The following is a 13,464-nucleotide window of genomic DNA, read 5'->3' on the forward strand; positions in this document are numbered from 1 at the left end:
CCTTCACAAACACAATCATTTTTTTTTCAACTTTTTTTTTTTATTTATTTTTGGGACAGAGAGAGACAGAGCATGAACGGGGGAGGGGCAGAGAGAGAGGGAGACACAGAATCGGAAACAGGCTCCAGGCTCTGAGCCATCAGCCCAGAGCCTGACGCGGGGCTCGAACTCACGGACCGCGAGATCGTGACCTGGCTGAAGTCGGACGCTTAACCGACTGCGCCATCCAGGCGCCCCTCAAACACAATCATTTAAGAAACCAAGTTGAGCCTGGATCTGAGTATCATAATTCAGGACATCCTTTTTAAATTAAAAAAAAAAAAATCTTTCATTAAAAAAGTTTTTTTGATGTTTCTTTATTTTTGAAGGAGAGAGAGAGAGAGAGAGAGCGAGCGCACGCGCACGAGTGGGGGAGGAGCAGAGACAGAGGGAGACACAGAACCTAAAGCAGGCTCTGGGCTATGAGCCGTCAGCACAGAGCCTGATGCAGGGATCGAACTCAGGAATGGTGAGATCATGACCTGAGCGGAGGTCAGATGCTCACCTGACTGAGCCCCCCAGGTGCCCCCAGAATGTACAGCATCCTTAAGAGGAAGATCAAAGGGCAAATTTTACATTACAAAAATTACCTTGATGCTGAAGAATAATTTCACTTACAAAATTAAACATGGATTGAAATCATGTATTATGATCCACCCCATCTGTTCAGCATACACTCTATCTGCCTACCTACCTATATCTATCTATCTATCTATCATCTCTCCCTATTTTTTTTTTACGAAAGAAGAGAAATAGGTTTTTTTTTTTTTTTTTTTTTTTTTGTATTTTTATTAAATTACTTCCCTAAGATGTTATTCCTAGACCTCTGGGATGGCTTTGATTGAAATCTGCCTGCTCTTGTTTCTAAAAAGTGCAGCATGGCTGGCCTGTGCAGAAGGTGACTTTCCAGATAGGAGAGCTCCTGGTGGGTCAGCTGACTTCTACAAAGCACAGGAAATGCTCTCATTTCTGTTCAGACTTCTACATTTAGCAGCTTCCTTTAACCCACCCCAGGCTGGTGCTTCTTCATCCGCTCTGAGCTCTGCTGCTGAGGTCCATGGTTCCTTAGTTGGTGTTGGTGAGGCTGCTGCATACCCCAGCTGACTCCTGCCACCGCCTCAGCTTGTCACACTACGCATTTAATCATGAGTGTGATGTGCAGCCCAGTGTGAGACCCAGAGAAAAGACAGAATTCTGTCCTCAGTGGGATAGAATATTCAAGCTTACGCCTCCGCTTTAAGATTTGGGGCTTAATTTTTACCCTTTAGAGCTGTATGTATCAATACCCCAAAGCAATTTTTCTTGGATGCGTTTTGCTTTGAATTGGAAATACACTTTTGATGTTTTTTATTTAATAAGCACAGGCATAGGACTACATTCATTATTTAGACTGGAACTTAGTTTGCACTTGATGTAAGAAAAAAAACTGGCACACTTGTTCAGGGTAATTGCAAAGAGTGAAACGAACCCAATTTATGTAAAGGATTATTGAAGGAATACAAAACTTCCAAAGTAAGCCTGCTAAATCATTCATTCAGTAACTGATTGACATTTGCCCAGATTTGGATCCTGTGCTTTGCTAGGTTTTAAAGCAAAGCGAAGAAGCAATTATTTAAGAGTGATGATGAAAAACAGTATTGAAAGAGAGCAATCCTGGAGGGTGGATATATTTTAAGTGATTATTCTCTGTTAAATAATGTAATTCACAGACCATTGAGCTAGGCCCCAGGAATCATCTGTCAACCTATGTTTCTACCTGGCAACCTTTGATATTTTATCATTAAAAGATATGTAAATGCAATGTAAACAACGTCAACCACTTTTTAAAGAACAATTATTTCTTTTATTCTTTTACAGATTTCTATTTCATTTTGTGATTAAAAATTTTTCTATAAACTATATGGGTGAAGTTGGGCTTAAAGCCTGTTTCTGGGAATCTAGTTCCTTTGAAACTACTTGTTTCTATTACATTTCCAGTTAACATCTATAAATCCATCTGATGCTAAAAAATCTGTTGTGGAGAAATCGTAAATCTAAGTCCTCTCCTCTGCTCTGTACACAATACCTACAAAATTTATGAAGAGGTAATTGCATTTTTGGCAGTTAGTTTTTCTCTAGACTTAATATCAGAAACATTTCAGGCAATCAAAAAACAATAGAAAAAAAAGCATCTTTAATTGATTCCTCAGAGAGTTCTTTTCCAGATTGTAAATAATTATTCTTATGTTTTCTATTTGGTTGTTTCAGGAGATACACAAAATGAAATGTAGGACACAAGTAAAATGCTAATAAGACATAGGATAATATTAAAATATTCCTACTTTGCCTGTATGGAACATAGGCAGTCTACTCTATCAGGGGAGGGAAAGCATATGTGAACAAAGGATTTTCACCCCTATAAAAGTACAAGTTTCATTTGCCTTAGAGAGAACCAGGGAGCAAGACATCTTGTGACAATGCCCGTCGGGATGCTGATGGGGCTCGGATGAACCCCCACCAGAATGAGTGTATGGAGCTCAGGAGAAGTGTTCACAGACAATGCCTCTCCTGGCCACCGGGTCTTCAGTGAAATCTGTCATGGATCAATCTACCAGTTAGTCAAGCCACACATCAGTATTTTCTGCCCTTTAGAAGCAATGATGGTATTTAACACTGGGGAGTGTGATGTGTGTATTTATACAATAGCTTGACTCGGAGTTAAAGATGCAGTCTGGGGGTGTGTTGTGTTCAAATCCCTTTAATTTTCTATTCGGATATTTCCAGGCTTTGTAATTATGCTATCATGTACTTATGGTCACAAAAAGTCTAGTTTAAACTGAATATTCTTTAGTACCCCCCTTTCATATATATTTTCACGCCATATATAAAGTTTGGGATCAAAAAGTCCAAGGAGTATGGAAAAATACAAGAATACATCGAAGAGCAGAACATTAAAAAAAACAAAAACACTAGTTTTACCTTGCCCATCAAAACTCTTAAGGTTTGGAAAATTTATTAGTATTTTTAAGCATTTTAAGAATTATTATTAATCCTCTTTTAGAGCATCTGTCTAGGGGCACCTGGCTGGCTCAGTTGATGGAGCTTGCAACTTGATCTCAGGGTTGTGAGTTTGAGTCCCGCATTGGGCATAAAGATTACTTAGAGTACCTAACTACTCTTTTCCTGGGTTCAGATCATGTTCTTCTATTGTGAGCATGCAGTAGGAGTTCAATGAAAGCTTGTTTTCAGAATGAATTACTATAAAGAGATATTTATGTTTCTCTTTTACTATAATAGGTAATATCTGTAAGTAGTGTTATCTTTGCCATATTTATGTAACAAAACTAAGTTCAGTATAAGATTTGATTTAAAGTAATACCATAAGAATGGGACATTTAAAGGTGGGAATTTAAAGGATTAAATAAAAAGTATAGGATCTACCCATGAATTTCTAAATATAGCATGCTTGACCAGGAAAATGGAAATGAATATTGGTGAGTGAACTTCAAATTAAAGGAAATTATCAATATAAAGCCTTGTAAACTTAAATTAACATAAAGGAAATACACTTATTTGTAAAAACAACCATATACATTAAGAGAAATGATATTCTCTCTCAACTTGCGTTCTCCATACTGTCCGTGCAAAATTGCTTGTAGAGTCCTCAAAGGGGCGTCTGTGGCCAGATGTGCAGAGAACATCCCCTTCACTGATATATAACAGAGCAATGTGGCCTGCCTTTTCTTTCACTAGATGGGAGTCTGGCCAGGTCACGGCTGTGCTTTTGAACAACTGGTCTGGATGTGTGAGACCTGCAGCACAGGCAGCAGCAGCTGGAAGGCATCCTGGATGTATGTCGTGCTATTGCAGCCCTGGGAGAAGGGAGAAATGTGGCTCAAGGGTTGTTTGCAGAGTTCAACCTGGACAATCCTTCCAGTTTGATAATGGTCCCTCCTTGCAAACCTCACAATATTTTAAAATATTTTTCCTTTAATGTTGGTGCTTAAGGCAATGGTAAATACAGTCCTTTGGATGAAATGCGTTCAGCTCATTTCCATGGACTTTGAGGCTACATCGATATGTGTATATTCATGACCAAATATATCCAGTCTTCCCTATTCCTCTCCCAGACCAACCCCACTGTCCTGAAATAACACAAAAGCACAGTATGAAGGAAGCTGTAGTTTGCCCTAACCTAGAGATGAATAAACAGGAATGGGCTACATAAAGCGAACTGGAGATAGTACTGTGTAATCATTCATGGCAAATCCTTGAATGCATATGGGTACCTTCTACTTGGTTTGGATATTTGATGTTGCCATTCATGTTCTGTGGTATTGTTTTTTTTTAAGAATTTTTTTAACTTTATTTTTTATTTTTTAAAATTTACATCCAAATTAGCATATAGTGAAGCAACGCTCTGTGGTATTCTTGCATACCGCGGTCAGTCGAGAGGCTATGTAATGTTTCAGGTCACTAAAACATAAGAAAACTCCCACCGGGGAAATAAATAAACACTTGACTTCATATTCTTCATGACTGACATAGTAAATTAATCTGCCGATGCCTTCTGGGTGGCCAGGGGAGACATTTTCTTGTTCCATATTCTGCATCTGACTGCCTGGCTTTCCTCTTAGCTGTGTCCTCCAGAACCTGCCCCTATAGCTCCTTGTCCCTTCTGGTTGACTTCATCCCACTGCGTGGCTGTGTCCTAAATGGTAACACTTGATGTCACCACTTTGTTACTTTTGTACCTTGGTAGTTTTCCCTAACAGTAAGGCACAATTTCTACAAACATTATAAATATATAGGTAGCCTTCCCTGACTTGTATTTGGTAATTTCCAAATGCTGCAATTGACAGCTACTTCAGACAACAAAAAACTGTATATGCATTTGCCCGTGTTCAAACTGGTTAATACCCGTGGCTTCAGCTGGGTGCCCTGGGGCTATAGATGTGCCAGGTCCTTATAGCTGGGCCCCTGATGGAAGGTTTTCCTCCACCAGCCACAGGTAGGACACCGTGACTATGACTCGGGAATGTGGCCTCCGGGGCCTCTTCTCTCTTCCGTCACTGGCTTCTGGTAAAACCACAGCAGTATCGGGACAGCTTCGTATCAGTGTTACAAAGTCCTGGTGAGCCGACAGGCCAGGGAGTGAGTGATCTCTGAGGACAGTGCCTCTGGTCACTGAACAGACAGAGGCTAAACAGTCAACTTGTCAATATTGTTAGTCTGAAGCTTAGACCCGGCTAAACCAAAGGTGATCGTGAATGGAGACAAGGGCTCATTTTTACAAAAATCACCATTGAGCAAGAATCCCTCATTGCAGCCAATAATCACAGTGTTAAATCTGGTGTCAAACTTGGCAGCAGAAATGTGCTTCTGCTGGAGGAAAGAGCAACAGAAATAACGTGCAAGCTTAGCGTTTCTCTTTATAATCAGGAATTCTTGAAAATTAGGTATTGTTGCTTCACCCAAGGGTTTACAGCTGGTTGAGCTACACAAATGTGCTCAAAAGCGACTGTTGATGATAAGATTTAGAACTGGAATAACACTTGCTGCCTGGGAAAAAGACAAACAAAACAAGTAGCTCTAACATTTGCTTTGATTCAGAAGCACTTTCTCTCTGGGGGCCACTTACCTCTAGCAATACACTATTGATCATGGGGTTAAGAACCTCAGCCTTCTTGTTGCTCTGTGGAATTAAAAGGATGAAATTGACAGATTAGGTGCTCATAGTATAAAGCTTGCCACATAAAATGTCATATGATGGCTGTGTAGAGGGATCTCTTAAAGAGGAAGAGGAGAAGTGGAATGTTTATTATAGACCAGACTTCACATTAGGTGCTGCTTCTATCTAATCTCATTTAATTTCGACAGAAATCCTGGTAGGTAGGTAGGTAGGTAGGTAGGTAGGTAGGTACCATGATAACCTAAAGTAAGGATGAGAAAATAGGAATCAGGAAAGTTGAGTAACTTGTTTAAGGTCACATAACTAGAAATTTAAGCTCAGACATTTTTTAACTATTGAAAGTTTGTAGCACGTCTGGGATTATGGGGAGGTGAGTGAGGCTGAGTTGCCCAAGTATAGGGTTGGATCTTGTCTCTACTTAAAATGTTGATATTTGGTTCATCATGATCTTTTTGCATTCATTTTGATTAAAATTTTTTTTATATTTATTTATTTTTGAGAGAGATAGAGAGACAGCATGAGCATGGGAGGGTCAGAGAGAGAGAGAGAAACACAGAATCCAAAGCAGGCTCCAGGCTGAGCAGTCAGCACAGAGCCCGATGCAGGGCTCAAACTCACAAACTGCAAGATCATGACCCGAGCCGAAGTCGGATGCTTAACCGACTGAGCCACCCAGGCGCCCCGCTTTTTTAAATTTTACATGAAAATATGTATCTAGATGACTGAAGTTGTTTCCTTGTCTTTTTGGGGAGGCATGGGGGCAAGGTAAGCTCTCACATTTGTGGGTGAGTTAAGCACCTTACTAGTCTACCCTAGAGCCGACCCTGGTCTAGACTTATTTTCTTTCTTTTAAGTGCAAACATGGGTCTTTGGTTACAGAGTGCGTCTTCCAGATTAGTAGAAAATTAACACATTCTTAAGTACAACTTACAGACAGATCTGGAGATTCCATTTTGCAAAACATGAATATATGTAAAGCACACAAAATACAGAGCCTGATATTAAGTAGGTGTTCAAAAAATGAGAGCTAGTATTAGTTAGTATCATTATTTCCACTATTGGTCTATCAATCAACAGTCTTCTCTATCTAACTGTTCACTTTACTCTTAGACAATAAATAACTAAAGGGACTGGAAAGACAGAGGGCAATCTTAATAGGCTGGTCTTCCTTACTGTATCCAGATGACTTTATGGTAAACAAAAATATATAAATGAGATAGATCTTTCCAGAGCAGCCCACTCTCATTGACACTACTTTACTGAGGGCAAAGTAATGTCTTACTGGGGAGACCATAATGGAGTCTTGGGGAAAAACTCTTTAAAACCCCAGTCATTTTAGTAACTAACCAGAAAATCCATTATGGTATTTGCTTTCATGTTTATTTGATTATCAATAAACCTCTAAAATATAATCAAAACAAGGGCATTAAATGACATTGGCTTTCAGAATCAATGAGATGTGCAAGCAATTTAAATGGAGTCTGGAGAGCAATACGCACTCATTAACTTCAAGTTATGAATAACGGCTGTTTTAGAAAACAGAAACTTGATATAAATGATTCATCTTAGCACAAGATCAGGGGTAGTGTTGGGATGGGACGGCATTTCAGTAAACTCAGCTTTAGCTTTTTCCTTTTCCAAAGTGGTAACGTATGTCTTCTTGATTTTGTGCATGCAAACATTTGTACACATGTGCATATATGTGTGTACATATGTATACGTTCAAGTACATGCCCAGTAGCTAGAGCCTTGCTGCTCAAAATGTACACTGTGAATCAGGAACATTGTTCTCATCTGAGAGTTTATTAGATATGCAGAAACTCAGTCCTCATCCCCGGTCTACTGACTCAGAACCTGCATTTTAAAAAGTTCTCTAGGTGATCTGCCTTCCCATTAAGATTTGAGAAGCACTGTACTGGAAGATGGCATGTCAAGAGAAATGGGAAGCAATGCTGTGAATATTACCCACTAATGTAAATAAGTGAATGTTTAATGTGAATCATATACAATATACAACACACACACACACACACACACACACACACACACACACGCACGCACAGACACATATATCCTCATCAGTAGGCAGCCATAGAGAAACAGTTGGCCATCTGTCTCACCCCTTTGGGCCTCAGTTTCCCACCTAGTGAACTGGGGAAAGAGTGAGAAGCTTTGGGAAGCTGAGTCGCCGAGGCCATGTCATCCTGATTAGGACCTCACACCTCCCAGTGAATCTGGCAGTTACACCAAAGTCCCTGGGTGTCTGTAACTCAGACAACACCGAGCACACACGTGTGTTTCATCAAGCCTATCATATCAACGAACTTCTGTCTCCCTCTTCACTGTCTACATACAGAAGCTCTTATTGTGGAAGCCCCCAAATTATACAAGTATAAGGGTTGATGTTTTACAAAATAGGAGAAACAAACCAGATTCCTCGACAACAGAATGGATAGGTGGTATGTAGTTCATCCCTGATTAATCGAGTCGCTTACAGAAGTGTGGGAAACACACATTTCCTGACAGTCAGGTCCGCAATCATTTCCACTTCTTTTGAGAACTGACCTTGGCCTCGGTGGGTAGCACGGTGGGGGAAAGTACACTCCAGCAGCCAGGTAGGTTTGCATGATATGATCCTGTCCCCAGTCACTACGGGTGATACCAAGCGGACATGTGACCCACACTGATGAGCCTTTCAGTAGTCTCACCCAGGAACTCAGAATCTGAATGGAGAGACATGGGGTCTGGGAAATGCTACAACTGAGTTACATTAATGGCAATGTTTTGGAGAGAGAGGGAATACATATTCTGGTGCTGGATCCCCACAGCTGCTCACATTCCTCTACTGCCTTTAATAAAGTCCCTTTTCTGTCTAGATTACGTACAGCTTGTTTCTGTCACTTCCTGTTATAGATTGAATTATGTACTCCCAGAAAGATATATTGAAATCCCAACCTCCAAGACATCAGAATGTGACCTTACTTGGAGATAGGGTCATTGCAGATGTAATAAGTTAAGATGAGGTCCCACTGGTCATACCCTAATCGAATATGAATGGTGTCCTTATGAGGAGAGAGAAATCTGGACACAGAAATACACAAAGAGAGGATGATGTGAAGGCAGAGAAAGAGATTATAGTTACACTGCCATGAGCCAAAGAATGCCTGGGGCTATAGCGGCTGGAAAAGGCAAGGAAGGATTCTCCTCTAGAGGCTTCTTGAGAGGGCATGTCCCTGCTGGCACCTTGGTTTTAGACTTCCGGTCTCCAGAACTGTGAGACAATAAATTTCTCTTGTTTAAGCCCCCCCTTTGCATGGTACCCATTATGGCAACCCTGGGAAACTAACACATTTGCAACCAAAAAACACCCTAACAAAAAAAAGGAAATAAAATTTGCTGTTTCTCATGGCAAAAATCATCTGCCCTTGAATCCAGGGCCTTAAAAGAAAAAGTAGCAAGATTAAAGTGGAGGAGGGGATGCCTGGGTGGCTCAGAGGTTAAGCATCCAACGTCAGCTCAGGTCATGATCTCACAGTTCATGGGTTCCTGAGTTGGAGCTCTGTCTGCATCAGGCTCTGTGCTGACAGCTCAGCACCTGGAGCCTGCTTCAGATTCTGTCTCCCTCTGTCTCTGCCCCTCCCCTGCTCAGTTCTGTTTCTCTCCCTCTCAAAAATAAATAAACATTAAAAAACGTTTTTTTTTTAAAAGGAGAAAAATTTTTTAAAAAAGAGAAAGGTTAAAAAGGAATATTTTCCACTTGTCTTCCCAATCCCACTAAGGTAGGGTTATATAATGTGACTGGCTTCTGAAGAAAATAACCAGAAGCCACGCCTCCAAACGCCAAACCTTTCAAACTTGTTACCTTGAGAACAGAAACACTTATGCCAACAGGTAGAATTTTTTTCTTTTGGTTAAAGTTGAAGAGTAATAATAAGGAAACCTCTCACAGTGGGTGGGGGTGGCATAAACAACAGGTTCTGAGGGCAATAGTGAATGTGAGTATTCAAAATTATTTTCATAGGATAGATAGATAGATAGATAGATAGATAGATAGATAGATAGATAGAATTATATATCACAAGTGTTAAGCAATGAAAGGAACCTTTATTTGACTTCTTTTTAAACAAATAGAGGAAATGAGGCTCAGAGATGTTTCAAGACCCACTTAATACCTTGTAAGTCAGAGATGGCAGCATCAGGATAGAACCCAGTCAGATGAGAGCCCTAAGTTACCTGTTCTAACAAGTGCTCCTGGCCTGGTTTTAGTAAACATCATGGCGCGGCTTCTGTTTTACGGAGCCAACAAAGAAGGCACTGCACTTCTCACAGCTCCTCATAGGCTCATCTCCCAAAACAGGTGAAAAAAAAAATCACTATGATAAACTTACCCCAACAGTGGTTAAAGAATTCGTAAACTTCTTTGATAAGGAGGCCACTTCTTTACACATTGCAGTAGTTAATCTGAAAGAAAATAGGAGGTTTGGGGGGATTTTCCATAAGATAAAATAATTTAAAAATCAAGAAAATTACTGATACTGATACCATATTCATTGAAAAGAACACACACAAGTTTGAAGATGCCCTGCAGAAATGTTTCCCTCAGTAATCTTTCATGGTTCACAATCATAGTTTAATCTAATCCTGGTTTTTCTCTGCATGCATAATTAATGAATAATCACCTTATCTCTTTCTTCCTCCCTCCCTTCCTCTGTCTCTCCTTTTCCTTCTTCCTCTCTCCCTTCTTCCCAGTGGGCTTCACAGCTCAGTGCAGAGCCCAGCTCAAAGCTTTAACTCACAGCCCTGAGCTCATGACCTGAGCTGAAATCAAGAGTTGGATACTTAACCAACCGAGCCACCCAGGCACCCTCACCCTACCTCATTTTAGAATCAAAAGCATATGCAGAAAAAGTTGAGGCTTGAGCTCCATAGGTTTAGGGGTATAAGCTTCTTGCCAAGTGGCTTTTCTCTAGCTTTTTGGTCATTTTGAAATAATAATGAGCATTCATTAAGTGTTTTTATATGCATAATCATATTTAATCCTCATAGTGATCTTAAAGATTACATTAATATCCCCATTTTATAGATGGTGAAACTGGTGCTTAAGAAGGTTAAGTAACTTTTTTTTTTGAAGTAGGCTCCACACCCAACTTGGGTCTTGAACTCATGACCTGGAGATCAACAGTTGCATGCTCTACTGACTGAGCCAGCCAGGTGCCCCAAGGAGAGTAAGTAACTTGCTTAGGACATGCAGTAATAAGTGATAGAGCTGGAATTCAAATTCAGATGTCTCTTAATTTCTTGATTAAGTTTTTATTACGTACCTCATAATAAAGATCCTATAAAATCTGTTTTTCTTTATTTATTAAAAAATTTTAATGTTTTTATTTATTTTTGAGAGAGAGAGAGAGAGAGAGAGAGAGAGACAGTGCATGAGCAGGGAGGGGCAGAGAGAGAGGGAGACACAGAATCCGAAGCAGGCTCGAGGCTCTGAGCTGTCAGCACAGAGCCCGACGTGGGGCTCAAACTCACAAGCTGTGAGATCATGACTTGAGCCGTAGTCAGACGCTTGACTGACTGAGCCACCCAGGCGTCCCTATAAAATCTGTTTTTAAAGACTTCTATCAAAACCCCAAGTTTATTCTAGCCATTTGACTACTAGGGCTTTACCTCAGGAAAATAATGCTAGACGGGCACAAATATTTAACAAAGCAACATTTGTCATAACATCACAGATGATGACAAAAACCAAAAACAATCCAATTAACCTAACAATGTGAATATTATCTATTTCCTTCTATAACTAGTATATACGACTCTTATGAATAGTGGTTAAAATTCTATTAGAAAAATAGTAACTCCAAGTTAAGACTCTTACATGTTAAGATCTAGTGAAGTCAGGAGCAGAGAGCTTTGTTTTGATAAACAGGGGTTCTGTGTAAGCTATGTATTTAGGTTTGTCGGGCTATATCTATCTGTCTACCATTCCATCCATCCATGCAAAACTTATCTGCAGAAAGGGTCAGGAGAAAGGTCCGGGGATAGCCCAGAGCCATTTTGTCTATGGCCTTGGGCAGGTGGGTGGAAAGGCATTTATTATACAGACACATGTGAGGCCTTACGACCTTTCGCTTGGTGCAGCTTGGTAAGGTTGGTATAATCTGGACTGGAAATCAGAGATGCTAAGAATAAGGCCCTGCTATACATACTTAGGGACTTGTGAACACTCTCCCTTTACAAACAAACACCACAAATATAAAATACCACTTCGACGTCTTCCTCAATATTTTAAACGTTTCCTATTTTTCCCTTTCCTCTTCCTTCTATAGACTGAGGTAACTACATATTCTTCCTAAGCCTATTACGTGCAGGATTGTGTGGTTCTTAGATCACCTTTCATTTTCACATGCTTAGATAGGAAAATCTAGACTAGATGACACCTCCTTACAAGTGAGGAAAAATGCTACCAGTAGTACAAAGATGCTAATGTCGACTTTTTGGAAAGTTCTCTGACTAAACATTTGCTCCCCACCTACAATGCCAAATACAGTAATAAGCAAAGACTAGTTAGCTAGCAAAGTGAATGAGTGTATTGAGATGTGTGTGTTGTGTACCTGTGTATTTTTAGGAGGCTCTTATTTTGGCTCCTGTGTCTGTGTAGTAATGAGAAGGTGTTGGATCTGTGCTAATTTTCCACACTATGGCATACAGACATGCGGGTAAAAGCTGATGGCTTGTTTTTCAGCTCCATACCAACTATTTTCATGTGCATACGGTTACATTTTATTCCACTAGATAAACTAATAATAATAGCTACTATTTGTTGGAAGACTGTAACATATGATAGCACATATGCACACACATGCAATCCACAGGAAACTGGCTTGCATCAACAACCATCACTGCCAGAATTCAGAATATGCAGAGCTGGTATAAGTCGCTAGGAACCATGGGGGTGCGTTTGAATATCTTTGGGAAGCTAGCTGAGAAGCTGCATCAAGGTGTCCTTTCTCTATTCTTATGGTACGTTAAAAATGCAATTATCCTCAAAGGTCTGTACTTTTAAGACTTTGATCTATTAAAATAAACACTTATCCTTGAATGATTTAGTGTTTCTTACCTTAAATCTCTTCATAAATAATCCCTAGAATGTCTACTTAATTGTTCTTATTCTTGTTAACATGATTCAGCAAAGAATCTTGTGATTCTTAAGAGAGTCTATTTTTAAAGATGACCACAGAACAATAGAATTAGTTGCCTTATAATTTAAATCTTTAGTAGCCTAGGGTGTGTGTATGCCTCTATGGGTGTGTATCTGAATGGCACATACATGTAAAATTGGAAAAATAAGAATTAAAAGTAACATTTACTTTATCAGAACTCTTGCTTGGTCCTGAGCTGGTTTTTCCTCTTCCTGCCCGTGAAGAACTAACTCTGCTACTTTATGCAGCTGCTCAATGCAACGTGCTGTTACTTCTGCCAGACTTTCGATGGACAGCATGTATACTTCCTGAAACAGATAAATGCAAGTAAGAAAATTATTCATGGAGCAGAAGCTTTGTTGAAAATCCTATAATGTGGGGGGCCCGGCTGGCTCAGTTGGTAGAGCATGCAATTCTTGACCTCTGAGTCATGAGTTCAAGCCCCACAATGGGGGGGTAGAGTTTAATTAAAACAACAACAACAACCCTATAATGAAAAAAAAATTTATATATATAATATATATATAAAATATATATAAATTTTTTCTCTCTATA

At 39.8% G+C, this 13,464-nt stretch overlaps 1 protein-coding gene across 5 annotated transcripts in view; it reads right to left on the reverse strand.

The window, feature by feature from the left end:
- Positions 1-3,547: 3,547 nt before the first annotated feature.
- The window catches only part of FAM114A1 (family with sequence similarity 114 member A1), a 68,801-nt gene continuing 58,884 nt past the window's right edge, over positions 3,548-13,464 (reverse strand). For all 5 annotated transcript variants that reach the window (XM_040485707.1, XM_040485679.1, XM_040485697.1 and 2 more), the window contains 4 exons: positions 13,078-13,217; positions 10,099-10,171; positions 5,660-5,713; positions 3,548-3,890 (listed from right to left, as the gene is read on the reverse strand). In XM_040485707.1, coding sequence (XP_040341641.1) covers positions 3,789-3,890; positions 5,660-5,713; positions 10,099-10,171; positions 13,078-13,217 — 369 coding nt within the window. In that variant the 3' untranslated portion in view covers positions 3,548-3,788. The remainder of the gene's footprint in view (positions 3,891-5,659; positions 5,714-10,098; positions 10,172-13,077; positions 13,218-13,464) is intronic.

This window comes from Herpailurus yagouaroundi, unplaced genomic scaffold (assembly GCF_014898765.1).
Source record: "Herpailurus yagouaroundi ecotype Mexico unplaced genomic scaffold, PumYag 28, whole genome shotgun sequence".
In the NCBI taxonomy this organism is placed as follows: Eukaryota; Metazoa; Chordata; class Mammalia; order Carnivora; family Felidae; genus Herpailurus; species Herpailurus yagouaroundi.